This window comes from Lampris incognitus, chromosome 6, assembly GCF_029633865.1.
Source record: "Lampris incognitus isolate fLamInc1 chromosome 6, fLamInc1.hap2, whole genome shotgun sequence".
NCBI classification, from domain to species: Eukaryota; Metazoa; Chordata; class Actinopteri; order Lampriformes; family Lampridae; genus Lampris; species Lampris incognitus.
Genome location: NC_079216.1, coordinates 41,914,803 through 41,934,508, shown reverse-complemented (window position 1 = coordinate 41,934,508; position 19,706 = coordinate 41,914,803). Strand labels below are relative to the sequence as shown.

The 19,706-nt window shown below is 45.8% G+C and overlaps 2 protein-coding genes across 2 annotated transcripts in view; both read left to right on the top strand.

The window, feature by feature from the left end:
• The first annotated feature begins 526 nt into the window (after positions 1 to 526).
• On the top strand, positions 527 to 16,417 carry zpd (zona pellucida glycoprotein d). The gene is made up of 11 exons (XM_056282408.1): positions 527 to 672; positions 2,723 to 2,840; positions 3,793 to 3,844; positions 3,948 to 4,055; positions 4,741 to 4,949; positions 5,109 to 5,266; positions 6,717 to 6,831; positions 6,935 to 7,062; positions 14,760 to 14,949; positions 15,978 to 16,083; positions 16,296 to 16,417. The coding sequence occupies exons 1-11, from the start codon at positions 527 to 529 to the stop codon at positions 16,415 to 16,417; spliced, it is 1,452 nt and encodes a 483-aa protein (XP_056138383.1).
• A 1,838-nt stretch (positions 16,418 to 18,255) lies between these two features.
• Positions 18,256 to 19,706, top strand: part of LOC130113642 (matrix metalloproteinase-14-like) — a 29,239-nt gene continuing 27,788 nt past the window's right edge. The window contains exon 1 of the mRNA XM_056281201.1: positions 18,256 to 18,858. Coding sequence (XP_056137176.1) covers positions 18,742 to 18,858 — 117 coding nt within the window. The 5' untranslated portion in view covers positions 18,256 to 18,741. The remainder of the gene's footprint in view (positions 18,859 to 19,706) is intronic.

The window sequence follows — 19,706 nt, the reverse complement described above, 5'->3', positions numbered from 1 at the left end:
GCTGAAGCAACGAAATGCAGAGCACATGATGTTGCATTCTGGCCATCCATGGCAAAGGATGTTGAGAACATGGTCCAAGCATGCAGTGTGTGCAACAGAAAGGACACCAACAGAAAGAGCCACTGCAACCCACCCCAATCCCAGAACTGCCCTGGTCCACCATCGCCACAGACATCTTCGAGTGGAACAGTCACCGCTACCTGGTCTTGGTCAACTCATACTCAGGGTGGTTTGAAATCGATCCACTTAAAAACCTCTCTTCACAAAGTGTGGTCAATAAGCTAAAGCGACACTTCTCAGTCCATGGTGTCCCTGACACTGTCTTTTCAGACAAAGGCACCCAGTTCTCCAGTCAGACTTTTCGTGAGTTTGCCACAACCTGGAGTTTCCACCACGCCACCAGCAGTCCTGAATACCCACAAGCAAACGGCCTGGCAGAATGGGCAGTTGAAGCGCAAAGAGGCTGCTTGAAACTTCAAAGAGAGATGGGACAGATCTACTTCTGAATCTGCTGAACATTCGGAACATGCCACGAGATACAACCCTGGGCTCTCCCGCTCAGCGTCTCCTATCTAGGAGAACACGTACCCACCCTACCTGCCAGCCAGCAGCTGTTGGCGCCATCGTCAAAGGACACTGTAACAGTCTGGGCTCAGCTGTCAAAGAAACGGGGTATACAGAAAGCGCAATATGACAAGTCAAGCAGACCACTGCCTGCACTGGAACCGTCCCAAATGGTCCGTCTTCAGACTACAAAGGGACATGATAAGCTCGGAGTGATCAAAAGGAAGTGCAATGAACCTAGATCTTACATCGTTGAATCAGAAGGAAAGGAATACAGGAGAAACCGACGGCACATTCTGCCAGTATCTGAACCTCAACATATCCTTGACCAAAATGAACACGTTCCATCAGTACTTACCAGAGGGCAAGACAAGGATGGTACTCAAGTGGAACGCATTCCATCAGTACTCACTAGAGAGCCAGACCATGGCACTCAAGCAACCACTGAAGAGTCAACACCAGTCGTGGAGCCACCTGGACAGTCTAAATCCCCGTATATCACAAGATCTGCGAGGATTTCAAAGCCCAACCCAAAATACACTGAATGAAGAGTGCATGAACACAAGAACTGACTTGCCTTGTTGGTTGAAATGTTAAATGTTAAATTCTGCCTACAGTTATAAGTATATTTCTCTTGTTGTTGAAATGATTAATGTTACATTAACACAGATTTGCTTCCTTTGCAGAGTTACATGTCAGGCATAGTTCGTGCAAGACCAGCACAAGATAGCCAATACTACTTTACTAAATATAAGCTACTTTGAAACACAGTGAACATTTTGAAAACATAATTACAGCTCTGAACTAAAGAAGGATGATGTAGATAACCTTGTAGCGTTATGTTTGTACTGACCTGCATACCATACTTAAAGAGTAGTCACGTGATTATACAGCCTAGTGGTGGCATTATACACACAGCTACTTGCCTGTACACTGTACGTGAGTTCCCCTGCAATCATTATTAAACATTATGCCTTGACGCTAACACTGCCTCCATGCGAGTCAATCTACAAGAGGAGAGGGGAGAGAGACTGTCCAGAAGAGATAGACAGCAACATGAGAGGAGAGGAGGAAAGACATTAACAGACATGGAACAGGAGAGAAGAGACACTAGGAGAGGGGAGAGGAGAGAGACAGCAATAGAGAATACAAGGAGAAGAGGAGCAAAATAGAGGGAGGAGAGAGACAGACATACATGCACAGCAAAAAGAGAGGAGAGGCATTGACACAGATGATCAAAAAAAAAACTAGAGGAGAGTAGAAGAGAGGAGAGAAGAGAGAGACTGTCCAGAAGAGATAGACAGCAACATGAGAAGAGAGGAGGAAAGACATTAACAGACATGGAACAGGAGAGGAGAGACACTAGGAAAGAGGAGGGGAAAGGAGAGAGACTGTCCAGGAAAGATAGACTGCAACATGAGAGAGGGGGGAAGACATTAACAGACATGGAACAGGAAAGGAGAGACACTAGGAGAGAGGAGAGGAGAGAGACTGCAACAGAGAAAGTGAATGGAGAGGAAAGAGACAGACTTGACATTTGGCAGAAGAGAGGGAGAAACAACAATGACAAAGGAGAGAGGAGAGACAAGAGAAGATATGAGTGGAGAGAGCAAAGAGATTTGTAAGATGTATTTATTTAAGGGACAGTGCATATTAATGAACATTTATAATCAAATTTAACATGCCGGATATAGCCACCAGACTCATTTTCATCAGTTGTCCATTGGCAGGTTGATGTCACAGAAAGAGAATGTGAGAAGAGAGGAAAGAGAGACCAGACCATTACAGAGACAATAGCAGGCTGAGTAGTTGAACTGATAAGTGTGTGTGTGTGTGTGTGTGTGTGTGTGTGTGTGTGTGTGTGTGTGTGTGTCTGATTTTGGTAAGCAATGAATTTGAGTTGTTAAATATGTCAATATTTGGAGTTGTTGAGTGGTGTAGGTCATTTGGCAATAGCCTATATTATGTTCCATTATATTTTGAATTGACACCCTGATCCCCGCATTTTGTGTTTTCCTTTACATATAAAGGCATTTCCACCATAAATTGATGCAGAAAAATTCACCAGAACCCCCCCCCCCCACACACACACACACACACTCAATGTGTCCCCCAAATAAATTAAAAAAAAACATTCTCAAAAGGTCAACTTTTTCAGAAAAAAGAACCACCCCTTCCACCAGGCTGGCTACGGGCCTGCGTATTACCTGGCATCTCGTTCTTTTGTTCTATCCACCTTCCACCCAAGGCCCTCTAGCGCCCTCCAGAGGGCAAAAGTTGGAAAAGGTGGTGGGCTGGGTAGAGGGGGGGGGTCTTTGATTATCTTGGTTGCATGCTTAATGGTGCGCTGGGTATACATATATGATGTCCGGTGAAGAGAGGTTGCAGCCGGTAATTCTTGATGCTTTGTTGACGAAGTTCCTCTCTAAAAATGTTACCTATACTAACAAATTTAAAAGCTACCATGGTTGAACACTAGACGTTGTTATTCAGCGAAGAAGTCAGCACTGGGGGGCCAGAAACCAATCTCTGAGAAATATAAAAAGAAGGGGATTAACAACATGGAATTTTCCTATAAACAGTTCAAGGGCATAACTGAAAAGCAGCCTTTTTCTTTTAAAAATGGGTGGCTTTTTTTCTCCTTTTTTCTTTTTGCTCCAAAGACTTTTGTTTTTCTTCCTACTTCTTACTGGAGGTGAAATCATGCTTCAGAATGTTTGTTTTTTTTCTGGTGGAATTGAACAATGACACTGCAAGGCATGGATAATGTGGTCATCTCACGTCTCGGTGGATGACCTTTACAACAGTGTCCAGTACTGGTCGGGATGCTGACCGGTATACTGGAGCTGCGCACAGACAGACAGGTGGTTTTTGATTGGAAGGAAACACGTGGTGAAGTGGCGTGGACGTAATTGTTGGTACGAAAACGTTGCTCCCCACTCCATGCAAACCTGACCGAAGCTGTCGCAACGACAACATAACGTTTCCAAGGCGTTTCATTTGTTAAGAAACCCTATTGTGCAGAATGGCTTTCGTCTTGGAGGTAAGGTCTACAGTCTCTCTCTCTCTCTCTCTGCTAGCCACACGTTAGGGCCTTGACTCATGACTTGATAGGAAACAGCTGGGGGTCTATGTTTGTCTTAGCTACTGAAGCGACTAGACGGGTCAAAATGATTGAAATTTCACGTAATATAAATGGTAAACAGCCCATATAATTCTTCCAATCAGCTTGGCTTGTTTCTGGGAATTGTCCTGAGCTTCGGATTCCACGGAACTCTGGGTAAGGTTGGACCATTGTAAACGAGGGTTTGACAGGCGTATAACTCGAAAATATCACCTATTCTATGTCACTATATCTTGATTATAACACCCCCCCCCCTTAGGAATATGCAGTGTAAAAAGCTGCACCAACGACACGAGGTGTATACTGTCTTATGACCAGAGAAGTTGCAAATGTGCCAGAGGGTTTTATGGAGATCTGTGTGATAAAGGTAACTTTTTTTTAAGTTTTTTTTTTTGGGGTCTCTTGATTATGATATTGGTAAAGAAAACCTTAATTTGCTGATCCTCATACTGCCAGTCTTCTCGTGATTAGTAAACTTCTGTTATCCAAAGGAGTTGAATCAAGTGCAACTGGACTATACCAAGTCCAGTTGCACTTGATTCAACTCCTTTGGATAACCATGACCTGGATGAATGAGAACATTCCCAGATAAACTTCTGTTACTCACTGTAAAACTGTGACCTTTTTTTAAAAATGTTTTTAATTGTTTCTCCTCCTGTCTATACCATTCATAATGACCAAACTGTCCCACAGACGAGAAAAGTGTTTTCTTTCAGGATAAATATGCCCAGTATCAAATATAGGTAGAAATATTGTTCAATGATCTGCAGCGCAGGCCCATGTGTGAACATTTCTTTAGCTGTTGAAAAGTCCCTGAGCTTACCTTCACTCCAACATCTAAGATCTGACAAAGTGATTGGTTGTAGATAAAGATGAGAAGCAATGCAATTTGGGTAGACAGATACTGGTGAAGGTAATATTTTTATTTCTTTGTATCTCATGTGCCACATTTACTTTACAGTCAGTAGAGTCCTTAATTTCAAAACCTGTTTCAGAATCCATTTAGATGTGAAAATCCCCATCCTTGACACCTACACACTTTTATTACACAGATGCAAAAATTCAAGTAATGTGCAGTCAAGATTACATAACCATCATGGTGGCTGAAGACTTCTTCCAATATTACAATGTGCCATTGGAGTCCATACACTTGCCCAATAAATCTTGCCGGGCTCAGAGGGAAGTAGTTGATGGGGTGCCATACTACATAGCCAGGATATCTGAAGCCCAGTATCTACCCTGCGGAGGCATGCCATTGGCAGTAAGTCTGAAACCATGTCAGCATCGTAGAAACGTTTACCGTATGTTATGGATGTTGATTGGATTTTGGAAGGACAACGTTTTGTGTTTTTTAAGTTATTTATGAATTGACATACGAAAGAGCAGGATCACATAACTTTTACATTTTCTCTCCCGATAGAAAAACATTACTCACATCTCTTATTCCCTGAGTCTTCTGTCAGCCCCTCAAACTTTGGGAAATATCATACGAGATCCAGTCGTAAAGATAGCGTACACATGTGTCTATCCATATGTCCGCACAGTCAGCCTACCATTCCCAGTCATCCCCTTCTCAAGGTAAGGAAGGAAATGGATAAAAAATATAACTTAACCAGTGTTTGTTTTTTGTTGTTTTTTTTTATATTTGGTTAGGGATATTTTTTTCTCATGAGCCATAAGAAATAAATACCTGCTTTGTTTTGTCTTAGACATCACATGTATTGATTTTTTTTTTTTGTATTAAGTCCTGGCAGTGTCATGGCCCTTTCTCTTGCCGACATTTTGCTGCCAAGTGTTTGACTGAAAGGGTTTTCAATGCGTTTTTGTGCATCGGACTGTCCACAATGTAAGCTATGTACTAAGGCAAAACCTTGAGCTGCATAATTCAAATCAGTTGTGCCAAATCTTGGGTAATAATGAGAACTCAATGGTCTACAGCAGCGGCGGCTAACCATGTGCCATAGAAAGCCATGTGTATGCAGGTTTTCATTCCCACCCAACGCCACACCAGGTGATTTCACTGATGCATTCTTCCTCATTGGTTGAAGGTTGCTAATCAGGGAAACCACCTGGTGTGGAGTCTGAATGGAATGAAAACCTGCATACACATGGCTCTCCATGGCACATGGTTAGCCACCCCTGGTCTACAGTATCGTCTACTGCTACTACTAGTTTTGGCTGCTCCCATTAGGCCACAGCGGCTCATTCGTTTCCATTTCTTCCCGTCCTCTGCATCTTCCTCTGCCACACCAGCCACCTGCATGTCCTCTCTCACCACATCGATAAACCTCCTCTTTGTCCTTCCTCTTTTCCTCTCCCCTGGCAGCTCCATATTCAGCATCCTTCTCCCAGTATACCCAGCATCTCTCCTCCACACATGTCCAAACCATCTTAATCTTTCTTCTCTTGCTTTGTCTCCAAACTGTCCAACCTGAGCTGTTCCTCTAATATACTCATTCCTAATCCTGTCCTTCTTCATCACTCCCAATGAAAATCTTAGCATCTTCAACTCTACCACCTCCAGCTCTGCTTCCTGTCTTTTCGTCAGTGCCAGTGCCACTGTCTCCAAAACCATATAACATAGCTGGTCTCATCTTGTAAACCTTCCCTTAACTCTTGCTGGTACCCTTCTGTCACAAAGCACTCCTGACACTCTTCTACACCCACTCCATCCTGCCTGCACTCTCTTCTGCACTCCCTGTTACTTTGGACAGTTGACCTCAAGTATTTAAACTCATACGCCTCCGTCATCTACATCCTCACCATTCCACTGTCCTCCCTCCCATTCATGCACATGTATTCCGTCTTGCTCCTACTGACTTTCTCTCCATTGCATACCTCTCTCCAGGCTCTCCTCAACCTGCACCATACCCTCACTACAGATCTCAATCAATGACCAGTGGTCTACAGCATACATCCCAGAAATGTGTTTTGTGCAATGCTTATATCTATATTTGTCTAAAAACTTAATGAAGTCACTGAGCATACCGACTCACCACCTGCTTTTCTGTATTCTGTCCCTTGGCAGTGAGACAATCATGCATGTAGAGGAACTTGATGCCAAGGTACAGATGATGTTGTACAAAGATCAAACCTACGCTGAGGCTTATACCGTCGCCCCCACCATTGAACTCAGAGAAAAGGCAGGCAGATATTTCTTTTGAAATAACCCAGCCATCAGTCTGTACATTGTTAATGTTGGCCTTAACTGAACCCCCCCTTTTTTTTCCCCTCCATCAATCCCAGGTATACGTTGAGGTGAAGGTGACAGAGCCTGAGGATTTTTTTCTGCTTCAGGTGGATGAGTGTTGGGCCACCCAGGACCCCCAGCCCCATTCTACTCAGGGATTAGTTCACACTCTGCTTCTTAATGGGTCAGTAGGTAGAAAAAAAAATCCTCACACATGGTAACACTCATTGTATGATGGCAAGAGAATGGTGCCAGCAGAAATTGAATTTGAACTTTATTAATCTGAATTGCAGATACTGAATTTGTACTGTCCAATTTGAATATTTCCAATCTAATCTCAGCATTTATTATGGTTCCCTCTTGTGTTACAATACCCTCCAGTAGTCAAGATCAGGAGGGTCTCAACCTAAACAGACATGGAACAGGAGTCAAAATAGTTTTGTATGGAAACAACATGACTAATTTGCCAACCATCATGTAGATACTTCATTACACAGAAGCTTTTGTCCTGCTTCATTATTATGTTGCAATGTAAGCAGACTTGTCTTGTGATGGTGGAGGTTAGCTTGAGAAAATGAGAATTCTTCTGTTTTTAGCACCTTTTAATGCTCTTTGCAACTGTAATTTCCATATATAATGACTGTATCCCCCTCACAGATAATGGCATGCCCCCCCCCCACTTCCCAGATAACATTTACCCTAGTGACAACGTAGCACTGCAGTGCTGACATAATGCTATCTATATATGAAGTTTATTTATATGAACTAATAAAATCACACCCAATGCATTTTCTTGGATGAACAATCACTAGTTCTATGAAAAATCTAATATTTAAGCAAACTTTTGATAAACATCTTACTTCCTGCAAAAGATGTTAACGAGCTGATTGGTTAGAAAGAGGTCAGTCAGATTTTTGATATTTTCCTAATTCATTGGTTAGATCCCAGAGATTTCAATCGGCATTGTAGAAACAGAATTTGAAAGTGAATTTTCACTATATATAACCTTGAAATAAAGGGTGAACAATGAATACACTAAAGACAGGTCATTTTCATAGCCTTACATTAAATTTCAAAATCAAATTACATTCGGATTGGACATTGAAAAGTTGAATTTCAGCAATTCAAATTCAGTTTCTGCTAGAAGTATTCTCTTGCCATGTCAGGTTTCACTTGTACCCTTATGTGCCGTTACTTTCTCAATTGTGCATATTCACCTTTGTGTTTCATACATTAAACAAAAAAATATATCGTGCCACATTTTCTATTCATATTAGACTTAACAGATTAGCTGATAAGTAATTGGGAAGGGGACCTCAGTACAAGAAGGATGTGTGGACCGGTACTATTGTTATGATTGAAGACGTGCCTCGTAGTATGCAGTTTACGCAGACCTGTTTTTTGTAGAGTGCAATGCCCATCCATCCATTATCCGAACTGCTTATCCTGCTCTCGGGGAGACACCCTGGACAGGACGTCAGGCCATCGCACAGAGCCGACACACACACACACACACACACACACACACACACACACACTCACACATTCATACCTTGGGACAATTTAATATGGCCGATTTAGCTGACCTACAAGTCTTTGGACTGTGGGAGGAAACCGGAGCTCCTGGAGGAAAGCCACACAGACCCGGGGAGAACATGCAAACTCCACACAGAGGACGATCCGGGACTCGAACCCAGTACCTTCTTGCTGTGAGGCGACAGCACTAATCACTGTGCCACTGTGTTGCCCAGAATGCAATGTGATTCTCCAAATAGGGGCAATGGAAAGTTGCAGCAAGAGCAGAGTAAAGATCAAGGATCAACTCAACACCAACAGTCTATCTGTATTTGGTGCTTTTCTTGGTTCTTTAGATACATGTATGAATACTTGCATACATAAAAACATATGTCTCTCACATTTTCAACATTTTTACTGAACTAATATCACTTCCTTCACAACCCCAACAATGGGGCGGCAACAGCTTGAAGGTAGAGCACAACCTGAGCAAGATACCTAACCCCTAACTGCTCCCGATGAGCTGGTTGTTACATGGGGGTGTCAACCATGCAGTGTGTGTGTGTGTGTGTGTGTGTGTGTGTGTGTGTGTGTGTGTGTGTGTGTGTGTGTGTGAGAGAGAAATATGAGGCTGTAGTGGTTATGGGGCTACATAATTCCACTTATTGAGCTAGTAGGAACATTGGTTTACAGCTGCTGTTTTCTCAGTTCGGGTTTACAGTGGTACACTTCCGCTGCGCGGGTTTTTTGTTGTTGTTGTAATGGTGGAAGGAATGAATGGTGCACGTTGTGTAGCCGAAAGAGAAAGTTGTCACGACTCCTGCTTGAGCTCCTCTACACTGGTGACCCCGACGTTTGTCTCTTGGTAGTTATCAGAGACAATCTTTCGAACGAACATGGTTGACGAAATCAACGCGGTTTCTCTCAAGTAGCCAGAGTTCTGGGAGTCATCGGCAACGACATGGTTCGCCCAGGCGGAAGCGCATTTTGCTATCCGCAAAATAACGGATGATGCTATTAAATACTACTACGTGGTATCGGCGCTCGGATGTTCGACTGCAACTAGAGTGGTGAGTCTCCTTACAAATCCTCCGGCGGCAGACAAATACAAGGAGCTCAAAGATCACCTCTTGAAGATTTTTGAACTTTCCGACGCCGAGAGGGCCCACCGTCTCCTTTCTCTGCAAGGCTTGGGTGACGGCAAGCCGTCCGAGCTCATGGACAAAATGCTGAATCTGCTGGGACCGGCGCACACACCTGATTTCCTCTTTGTCCAACTGTTTCTGCGACAACTGCCTGCTCAGGTGCGGACCGCTTTGGCTAACACCGGCATTACCGATTGCTGCAAGCTAGCTGAAGAAGCTGACAAGTTCTTCTTGGCCAGCCAACAGCAGCACTGCGCGTCCGCGCTCAGCCCTGCCCACCCCCACACGCCACCACCTGGTGACTCCATGGTGGTCGCCGCAGCAACCCCCGGACGGCGGCAGGAGCCCGGCCTGTGCTTTTACCGTGCAAAGTTCGGGGCCAAGGCGAAAAAGTGCATCTCCCCGTGCAATTTCAGCTCGTCGGGAAACGCCAAGGCCGGCGCTCACTAGTGGCCATGGGCGTCGGCGTGGAGGACAACAGGCTACTTTTCCTACGAGACTCCATCTCGGGGCGGCGTTTCCTATGCGACACTGGGGCGCAGAGGAGTGTTGTACCTGCATCGAGTGTGGATGCCCTGTCGGGCGCTCACGGGCCTCCCATGGAAGCTGCTAACGGCAGCTCTATCCGTACGTACAGCACGAGGCATATTGACATGTGTTTTAACGGACAGCGGTTCAGCTGGGATTTTGTCACCGCCGACGTGGCATTTCCCCTTCTCGGTGCAGATTTTCTTTGTGCTCATGGGCTGCTGGTGGACGTCAGGAATTGACGCCTGATTGACGCCGTCACCTTCGCTTTACACGCGTGTGCACTCAGCAATACAGGCTCCGTCAGGCTGTCCAGCATGCTCTCCAATGAGGACGTGTTTCTCCATCTTCTCTCCGAGTTCCCTGACCTCACTCAGCCCACATTCTCGTCATCTACGACCAAACATGGGGTTGAGCACCACATCGTCACCACCGGCCCGCCGGTGCACGCCCGAGCTCGGCGCCTCGACCCGACCAAGCTCTCTGTCGCCAAGGCGGAGTTTGAGAACATGGAGCGCCTTGGCATCATCCGTCGCTCCAGCAGCCCGTGGGCTTCACTCCTCCACATAGTGCCTAAGCATGGCGGTGGGTGGCGTCCATGTGGTGACTACTGTCGGCTCAATGACGCAACAACACCGGACTGCTACTCGGTCCCTCACATCCAAGATTTCTCTGCCCACCTGGCTGGGAAAGTGATCTTTTCCAAGGTGGACCTCGTCCGTGGATACCATCAGGTGCCCGTCCATCCCGCTGATGTCCCCAAAACGGCTGTGACAACTCTGTTCGGACTGTTCAAGTTCCTGCGCATGCCGTTTGGGTTTAAGAACGCCGCGCAGTCCTTCCAACGCCTCATGGACTCAGTGTTGCGGGACCTGCCTTTCCTCTTTGTGTACCTGGATGACATCCTGGTCGCTAGCACCTCTGTGTCCGAGCACTTGTCCCACCTCAGAGCCCTTTTCGAGAGACTCAGTCTGCACGGGTTGATAGTTAACCCGGCCAAATGCCAGTTTGGTCTGAGCACCATCGACTTCCTGGGCCACTGGGTCACCAAGGACGGGGCGGCCCCCCTTCCGTCTAAGGTGGAGGCCATCACAGACTTTCCACGCCCACACATGGCCCAGTCCCTCCGGGAGTTAATTGGCATGGTGTCCTTCTACCACCGGTTTATCCCCCGGGCTGCCGATCTCCTCCGCCCCCTATATGAGGCTCTGAAGGGCACAGCCCCCAAACACGCTGTGGACTGGTCTGCAGAGAGGGACACGGCTGTTAAGGATGTGAAGGCCGCCCTGGCTGATGCGGCGATGCTGGCACACCCTGTGTCTGGAGCGCCCATTGCCATCACGACGGATGCTTCGGACTACGCTGTCGGCGCGGTTTACGAGCAGTGGGTGAGCGGTGCGTGGCAGCCGCTTGCCTTCTTCAGCCAGCAGTTGAACCTGAGAGAATGCAAATACAGCACCTTTGATTGTGAGCTGCTTGGCCTTTTCCTCGCTGTTAGGCACTTTCGTTTCCTACTGGAGGGCCGTCAGTTCACGGCTTTCGTCGATCACAAACCGCTGGTGTTCGCGATGGCCAAGGTGGCAGAGCCGTGGTCAGCCTGCCAGCAGTGACAGTTGGCCTACATCTCAGAGTTTACCACCAACGTGAGGCATGTCGCTGGGAAGTCCAACCCGGTCACTGACTGTCTCTCCGGGCCATCGCTGGTGCCGCCCATTTGGGACTCGACTACAGCCAGATGGCGGCTGACCAGGCCGCCGACCCAGGAGTGCAGGCATGCGGGACCGCCGACACAGGGCTGCAGTTGGAGGATGTGGCTTTCAACGATGCCGGCGCCACGCTCCTGTATGACGTCTCTACGGGTCAGCCCCGACCAGTCGTTCCAACTGCTTGGAGGCGATGGGTCTTCGACGCAGTCCATGGGCTGTCTCACCCTGGCAGAAAGCCTTCACAGAGGTTGGTGGCGGCAAAGTTTGTCTGGCATGGACTCAAAAAGGATGTGAGGGACTGGGCTGACACCTGTGTGGAGTGCCAACGCTCCAAAGTGCTCCGGCACGTCAAAGCGCCCCTGATACCTTTCACGGTACCTGAGAGGAGGTTCGACCACGTGAATGTGGACCTGGTAGGCCCCCTACCCCCCTCCCGTGGTTTCGCATACCTGCTCACCATGGTCGACAGGACCACGTGATGGCCAGAGGCCGTCCTGCTTTCGTCCACGACAGCGCCTGAGGTTGCCCGAGCGCTCATCAGAACCTGGGTTGCCCGCTTTGGCACCCCATCTGACCTCTCCTCGGACAGAGGGCCGCAATTCACATCAGCGCTCTGGGAGGAGATCGCCGCGGGTTTAGGGGTGAGGCTCCATCGCACCACAGCATATCACCCTCAGGCGAATGGATTGGTCGAGAGGTTCCATCGCTCGATGAAGGCCGCATTGCGGGCTACCCTCAAGGACGACCGCTGGGTCGACAAACTGCCTTGGGTCATGCTTGGGCTCAGGACGGCTCCCAAGGAGGACCTCCAGTCCTCATCCGCCGAACTGGTCTACGGACAGCCACTTCGGGTCCCGGGGGATTTCTTTCCCACTGCCACAGCTCCCTGGTCCACCAGCTGCCAACGGACTGCGCTGCAGGAGGAAGCCAGGGCTTTTGCACCGGTCCCCACTTCTCAGCATGGCGGCTCTCAGTCCTATTTCCCCACGGAGCTGCGGTCGGCGGAGTATGTTTTCATCTGTCACGATGCGCACCGCGGTCCCCTGCAGCCACCCTACAACGGCCCATTTCGGGTACGGGACACTGGAGATAAGCACTTTGTGGTGGAGGTTGGCAGCAGGCTGGAGCGGGTTTCTGTGGACCGCCTCAAGCCTGCTCACCTGGACTTAGACCGCCCTGTTGGGCTTGCCCTGCCCCCATGGCAGGGGCGCCCCCCGGCTCTGCCCCCCTCCCCCGGTGAGCCGCCCCCCTGCTTCCCCAGCCCCTCCCTTTCCCCGGTCCAGCTGTGAGGACTCTGCTGCTTTGCCTGCGGTTAACCAGCCCCCAGCTCCTGTTCAGCGGAGCCGTTGGGGCAGAGAGATCCGCCCCCCTCGCCACACTGACTTTTCATATTAAGGCGAACTTTGGGGGACGTGTGTAGTGGTTATGGGGCTACATAATTCCCCTTATTGAGCTAGTAGGAACGTTAGTTTACAGCTGCTGTTTCCTCAGTTCGGGTTTACAGTGACACACTTCCGCTGCGCGGGTTTTTTGTTGTTGTTGTAATGGTGGAAGGAATGAATTGTGTACGTTGTGTAGCCGAAAGAGAAAGTTGTCACGACTCCTGCTTGAGCTCCTCTACAAGGCATTAATTGTGAAGCGCTTTGAGTGACTTGCAGCTACAAAAGCACTATATTATCCACAGATTAAACCAATGGGCGGGGGTCTCTGGTTCTGGTTTTCTTCATTATTTATCCAACAGATTTTTCTGTGTTTCTTAGCAATTCATCTTCTTCCCAGGCCTCCATCTTCTGTGGTGTTCCACAAGGTTCAATACTTGGTCCAGTTCTTTTCTCCATCTATTTGCTTTTGCGAGGCCACATTATTCATAAACATAACATCTTTTTGCTGTTATGCTGATGACACACAGATCTAACCCTAGAGCATAATAACTACAACAAACCAACTGACCTTAATAACTGTCTTTCAGACACCAAATCCTGGATAGCTGCAAACTTTCTTCAGCTCAATGAGAATAAAACTGAAGTTAAGTTATTTTGACCACAGCATTTGACCAACATTATTTCTCGTCATATTGACCCACTGGTCCCCTCTGTTAAATCACATGTAAAAAATCTTGGAGCAATATTTGATTTAGGATTAAAGTTTGACAAACAAATAAATGAGGCAATATAAATAGACTTCATGCAGCTCTGCTCCATCTCCAAACTCTGATCAATTCTCTGTACTTCTGACCAGGAGAAAGTCATCCATGCCTTCATATCCTCCTGCCTTGATTACTGCAACTTATATTTTGGTATCACTGTCTTGTTTATCCCATTTCCCACTAGCTCAGAATGAAGCAGCAAGAATTTTAACAAGTTTAAAGAAAAAGAAAGAGAGAACACATTATTCCCATTCTCTCCTCCCTACACTGGCTGCCTGTTGGCTACTGGATCATATTTAAAATCTTGATGTTTGTCTACAAGGTGTTAAATGGTCTTGTCCCCTCTTACATTACAGAATTCATGTCCCCATATCACAATTATAAGAGAAATGAACAAGCACTTCTGTCTACCAAGATCCAGGACTAAGTTTAAGTGTTATGGGGTCAGTTCCTTCTCTATTGCTGCCCCAAAACTATGGAATTCTCTTCCTCCCGCCATCCGGTTCTACCCTACTATTGAGTTTTAATCAAGAGTCATCTTAAAAGACACTTTTACTCATTAGCTTTTAACTGTGTCCAACTCAACTCATCCTGAAGTCTCTGTAGGCCTGTGCTGTCATTATGGGCTCTGCGTGTCCATCTGCCTTTATCATTATTATCTTATTACTATCATCACTCTTAGTTTTCTTTTCTTGTTCCTCTATGTGTGCCGTAAAGCACTTTGGATCAACTGTGTTGTACGCAAAGTGCTGTATATAAAGTTGAGTATAAAACAAATGCATTCCATTTTAACCCAATTCTGCTTCTTCTTCTTTTTTTTTTCTTCAATCACTCCTTCAAGATGTGCAACTGATGACACAATTGCCTTCATGGATCAGAATGCAGTGCTTGGCCAGGTGGGCAGTAACGGAGAAAGTTCGACTGTTCGCTACAGCTTCGACATGTTTCGTTTCATAGCAGAGCCTCATGACCTGTACCTGCACTGCACCATACGGCTCTGTGAGCCAGATGACAGGAAACTCTGCGTACCTGTAAGGATTCTTCCTCAGATGGATTTCCACAGAACATTTAACTTTTCAAATAATCTTCCATTGCAAGACATAATCATTGGTCAAAATCTAGTTTCTGTAGGTATTCGACTGCTCTCGGTTGCTTATTGTTGTGCAAGGGGCAAAAATGAACTTTGTTGCATGATGCTTATCAGAATTATCCTGTGTCCTTTTTCACACTATCTAGTATTGATCAAGTCTTGATGGAACATGTATGATCATGAGCATTGAACCGGTATGATGACAAACTGTTTTGCTTAGAGTATTGTTTTGAAGATTTAACTGTCAAGTGTCCAAAGTAATGGGGAGTGCAGAAGAGAGGTGAAGAAGAGAGTGCAGGCAGGGTGGAGAAGAGTGTCAGGAGATGATTTGCGACAGAAGGGTACCAGCAAGAGTTAAAGGGAAGGTTTACAAGATGGTTGCGAGACCAGCTATGTTGTATGGTTTGGAGACAGAGGCACTGACAAAAAGACAGGAGGCGGAGCTGGAGGTGGCAGAGTTGAAGATGCTAAGATTTTCCACTGGGAGTGATGAAGAAGGACAGGATTAGGAATGATTATATTAGAGGGACAGCTGAGGTTGGACGGTTTGGAGACAAAGCAAGAGAGGCAAGATTGCGATGGCTTGGACGTGTGGAGGAGAGATGCTGGGTATATTGGGAGAAGGATGCTGAATATGGAGCTTCCAGGAAAGGGGAAAAGAGGAAGACCAAAGAGGAGGTTTATGGATGTGGTGAGGGAGGACATGCAGGTGGCTGGCATGACGGAGGAAGATGCAGAGGACGGGAAGAAATGGAAATGGATCATCAGCTGTGGCGACCCCTAACGGGAGCAGCCAAAAGTAGTAGTAGTAGATTGTTTTGAAGATTTAAATGTGCATTAAATGGTAAACTTGACACAGGTGGTGTACCAAGTCATAACAGGAAATTATCATTTACATATCACCTGATGATTTCCTTATCTTGCACTCTTCCAAGATTTCTTTCTTTTTCTTCTTTTTTACTTTTCCAGAACTGTAAATCCATCACCAAGCGAGAGACGGCAAGCGCACGCCCTTCTCAAGGCCTGTTGTCATATGGTCCCATCAAGATCGATATGCCGGACAAACCTCATTCTAGTGAGACATTTGAAGTCTTGCGTCTGTTGCATTCCACTGCTGTTCAGTTCTGTTATCTCAACATGTTTTGTTTTTTTTCAGAATTTAAAAACATAGATGTGATTCATGGAGAGTGATCATTTTTCTTAGAAATGCAAACAATGTTGCAATACATATTCCATTTTATTTTTTTTGCACTGGATAAACTTCTGTTTTGCGTTTGTTGTTTCCAGGTATACTGTCAACAGTGGTGCTGCCTGTGGTGAGCATCTGGGTTATGGGCTTTTTCCTCATTGCTCTCATGACTGTTGCTAAAGCAGGCAAAAGGAGGCTATCACAAATGCATCAACACTGATTTTTCTGTTATTGCCACATTAAATAAAATTTCGAAACGCACCCTCAACCTTTTCATTTCTGTACATGAGACGGTCTTTATCTCAAGAAATATGGGCCGCTTTTCCAAAGCGAAGTTATCTTGGGCTTTATAGAACCAACTTAAGCTGGAAAGCACTTTTTTTTTCTTTTACACTGAAATTTGTTTAAAGGGAATGGAACATTTTCTTATGAGGTATATTCACACACAAATACCCCACCCTAGTATGTATTAGGTCAGTGTTTAATATAAAAGATGTGCATTTCTGAAGTTCTGTATGCAGTAGGTTTAACAGATGTATTAATGTACTTGAAGGCATTCCAAATTGCTACCTTACATTTCCCAGCTTGGTGTAAAAGAAAAGGATGGATAGAAGTACATTTCCCTTTGAAAGTCTGAATTTTTCCAGAAAGCTGAATGTCTGAAAACCTGCATTGAGTCTACTGGGAGAAAATGTTGGAGGCAATATTTCATGTCCTGACAAAGTTGGATGCCAATACAATTGGGAATCAAGTAGACCAGTGCTTCTCAGTCTGGTTATAAGATACTTTATTGTCATTGTGTACACACAACGAAATTTCGTTTGGTGACTCTCAGACCAGTAACACTAGACAATTTGAATGATAAAAAAGAAGAAAAAAAGGATAAAAACAAGAACAAACATTTAGTATAAGTGAGGTAGCAAAAAAAAGATGAGACAATAAAAGATGGCTGCGGCTTTTAAAGTTCAAAATAGTGCATGGGATTATTGCACATAGTTGTCCCTATTGCAGCGGCTTTAGTACCAGGCAGATGTGTGTGTGTGGGGGGGGGGCGATGGAGGCTACAGCTCCGGGGAAGAAGCTGTTCCTCAGCCTGTTAGTCTGGGTTTTGATGGTGCGGTATCTTTTCCCCGATGGCAAGGGAACGAACAGACGGTGACCTGGGTGTGTTGCGTCTTTGCTGATGTTGCTGGCTTTCCTCTGTAGGCGGCCAGCAATACACAGCATCCAGGTCCGGGAGCACAGCTCTCACAATCCTCTGTGCCGTCTTTACCCCCCGCTGTGCTGTCTTCACTACTTGTATCGGGTAGTACCTACCAGCAGTACTACTGGTGTTCTTCTCTGCCGGGTAGCTCATTAAAGTCACCCATTGTTCTGGATCTAAATCCTCCTCGACTGGATGGCTGAGATACCTGACACAACAGGTGAATGTGATGAACTACCTGGCAGCCAAGCACCACATTGAGAACCACTATTTATTTATTTATTTATCGCTTAGGCTGCTTAATCAATTCAGTCATCTGAGTTATGATGCAATATCGATTAATTAGCCAGATATTTGTCGGTTAACTTATTTGCCCGGTAATAAAAAATGTCTGCCCAGAACTTTTGACTGTAGTTTACGATAATGATCAGCAGATGGCGTTATGACCCCTCCCCCCCCCTCAGACCCTCTCTAATGTGCACCTCGTCTATTGAAAAAGTGGAGGAAGGGTCCATCTTTAAAAACAACACACAAAAAATTCTTCTTTTTGTTCATCGCCAGTATTACAAATTACTATGCTCTTAACTGTTTTAAAACTTACGTTCCGCTGGAACGGAACTTTTTGTAGACTGACAAAGAATAATTTGTTCTGCGGTTTGCAGAGGGTTTAGCGAAATGGTGCACTTATTACTGCCCCACAAAGAAAAAGAGTTGTTGCAGATTTGCCGCAAACTCCCCCCTTCCTCCAAGTCCAATGTCATGCTGCGCAGCAGGACTTGGGAAAGAGGCAGCGGTAACTTCATGTGCTCCCCCCCCCTCTCTCTCTCTCTCGCTCTTTTAACCCCCGTGCTGATCCATCCAGGGCAGTAGGGTATTTCTTTTGTGTGGAAAGTTAACAGGACAATGAAGAAACAGACACGGACAAAAACAAAAGACCGCCGTTTTCAATCGGGAAATGATTTAATATTATTTTGATCTCATTCTTGGATGAACGTGTGACGGCATACTAATATTTCGCCTCGTAACTACTGAACGACTCGAAACTATTTTCGGAGCAGTTTTGCAGACTGGGTACAGTAGTTATACTAACTACCCATGGGTGGTTAATTGTTGGGAGTTGTGTGGAGGGATTAATTCAACGCAACACAACCCTCCTCTAACCATACTGTGAGTAAGAGAAAAAAAGGGAAAAAATTTGCTTCCTTTTACTTTGGCTGACTTTGTCACCCCCCTCCCAAAAAAATATTTCCATTGCTCAATATTTGATCCCTGTCGCGGCACATCTTGGGGGCGACATACATCTGGCGACAACCGTCTTTTCGTACCGAGCGTCGGGGAAGATGGCATCCCAGCGGAGACGCGCTTGTGCCGGACTGTGGAAACAAACAGCGGCGTCTTTCGTCCTGCTTCTCTGCAACATGATCTCGGTCAGTTCGGATGAAGACTTCAATGCAGAGGTAAGTCGAATAACGTTTTGGTAGGTTCAGCACACAACAACGTCGTTTTTATGATCATTTGTTCGGCTCATGCCATGTTGCAAAGAGAGGATGCATGGCACCGTTGTCCACTTTAAAGGTTAAAAGTTCCCTATACCGGTGTTGCTACATTGCGAAAGCTGATGGGGTTTAGGCTGCCAAAACGTCACGGACCAACAGGTGGGCCCATTCACCATGATGAGACATGACAGTGATAATAACAACTGCAAACTAGTCATACCGCCTTTTATACGTGAAATGCAGCTCAAAGTGCTTGACAGCAATGAGAAGATGGCAAAGGAAAAGAATTAAGATGGCTTTGGAATAATAAAAAAGAAAAACAAGTGGCGTTTAAAAGTACTTTGGAAGAACAGACGAAACTGATAAGGAACATATTTGACCATGTGTCAAAGGGCTCATCACAGCTGCACATGGAAGGGCCTCTGTCTATCTTGGGGGCGCTTGCCTATAAAACTCTTGAGTATCTCATTACAACATATTAATGTCATCCATCACCTAAATGTCTTTCTCCTTTGATTTCCTGTCCTCTTAGAAATAGAGGGAACTGCATAAGTATACCTGCTTGGCGTAGACTTGCTTTTCTATTGTATGTAGAAATTGTGTGTTAGAATTTTGTTAGTGTGCATTGACATGTTTGTGTATGTGAGAGAGAGAGAGTGCACACAAAAATCTGTTTTTGTGCAAATATTGCCTTTCTTGTATTTTCATGCATGATAGAATCAGCCCATGATCCACATGTGCAATGAGGCCCATTATATGTTTGAGTTCTTCCCTTGAGGCTTTGCCATGTGCAGTTCCCAACACTAAAT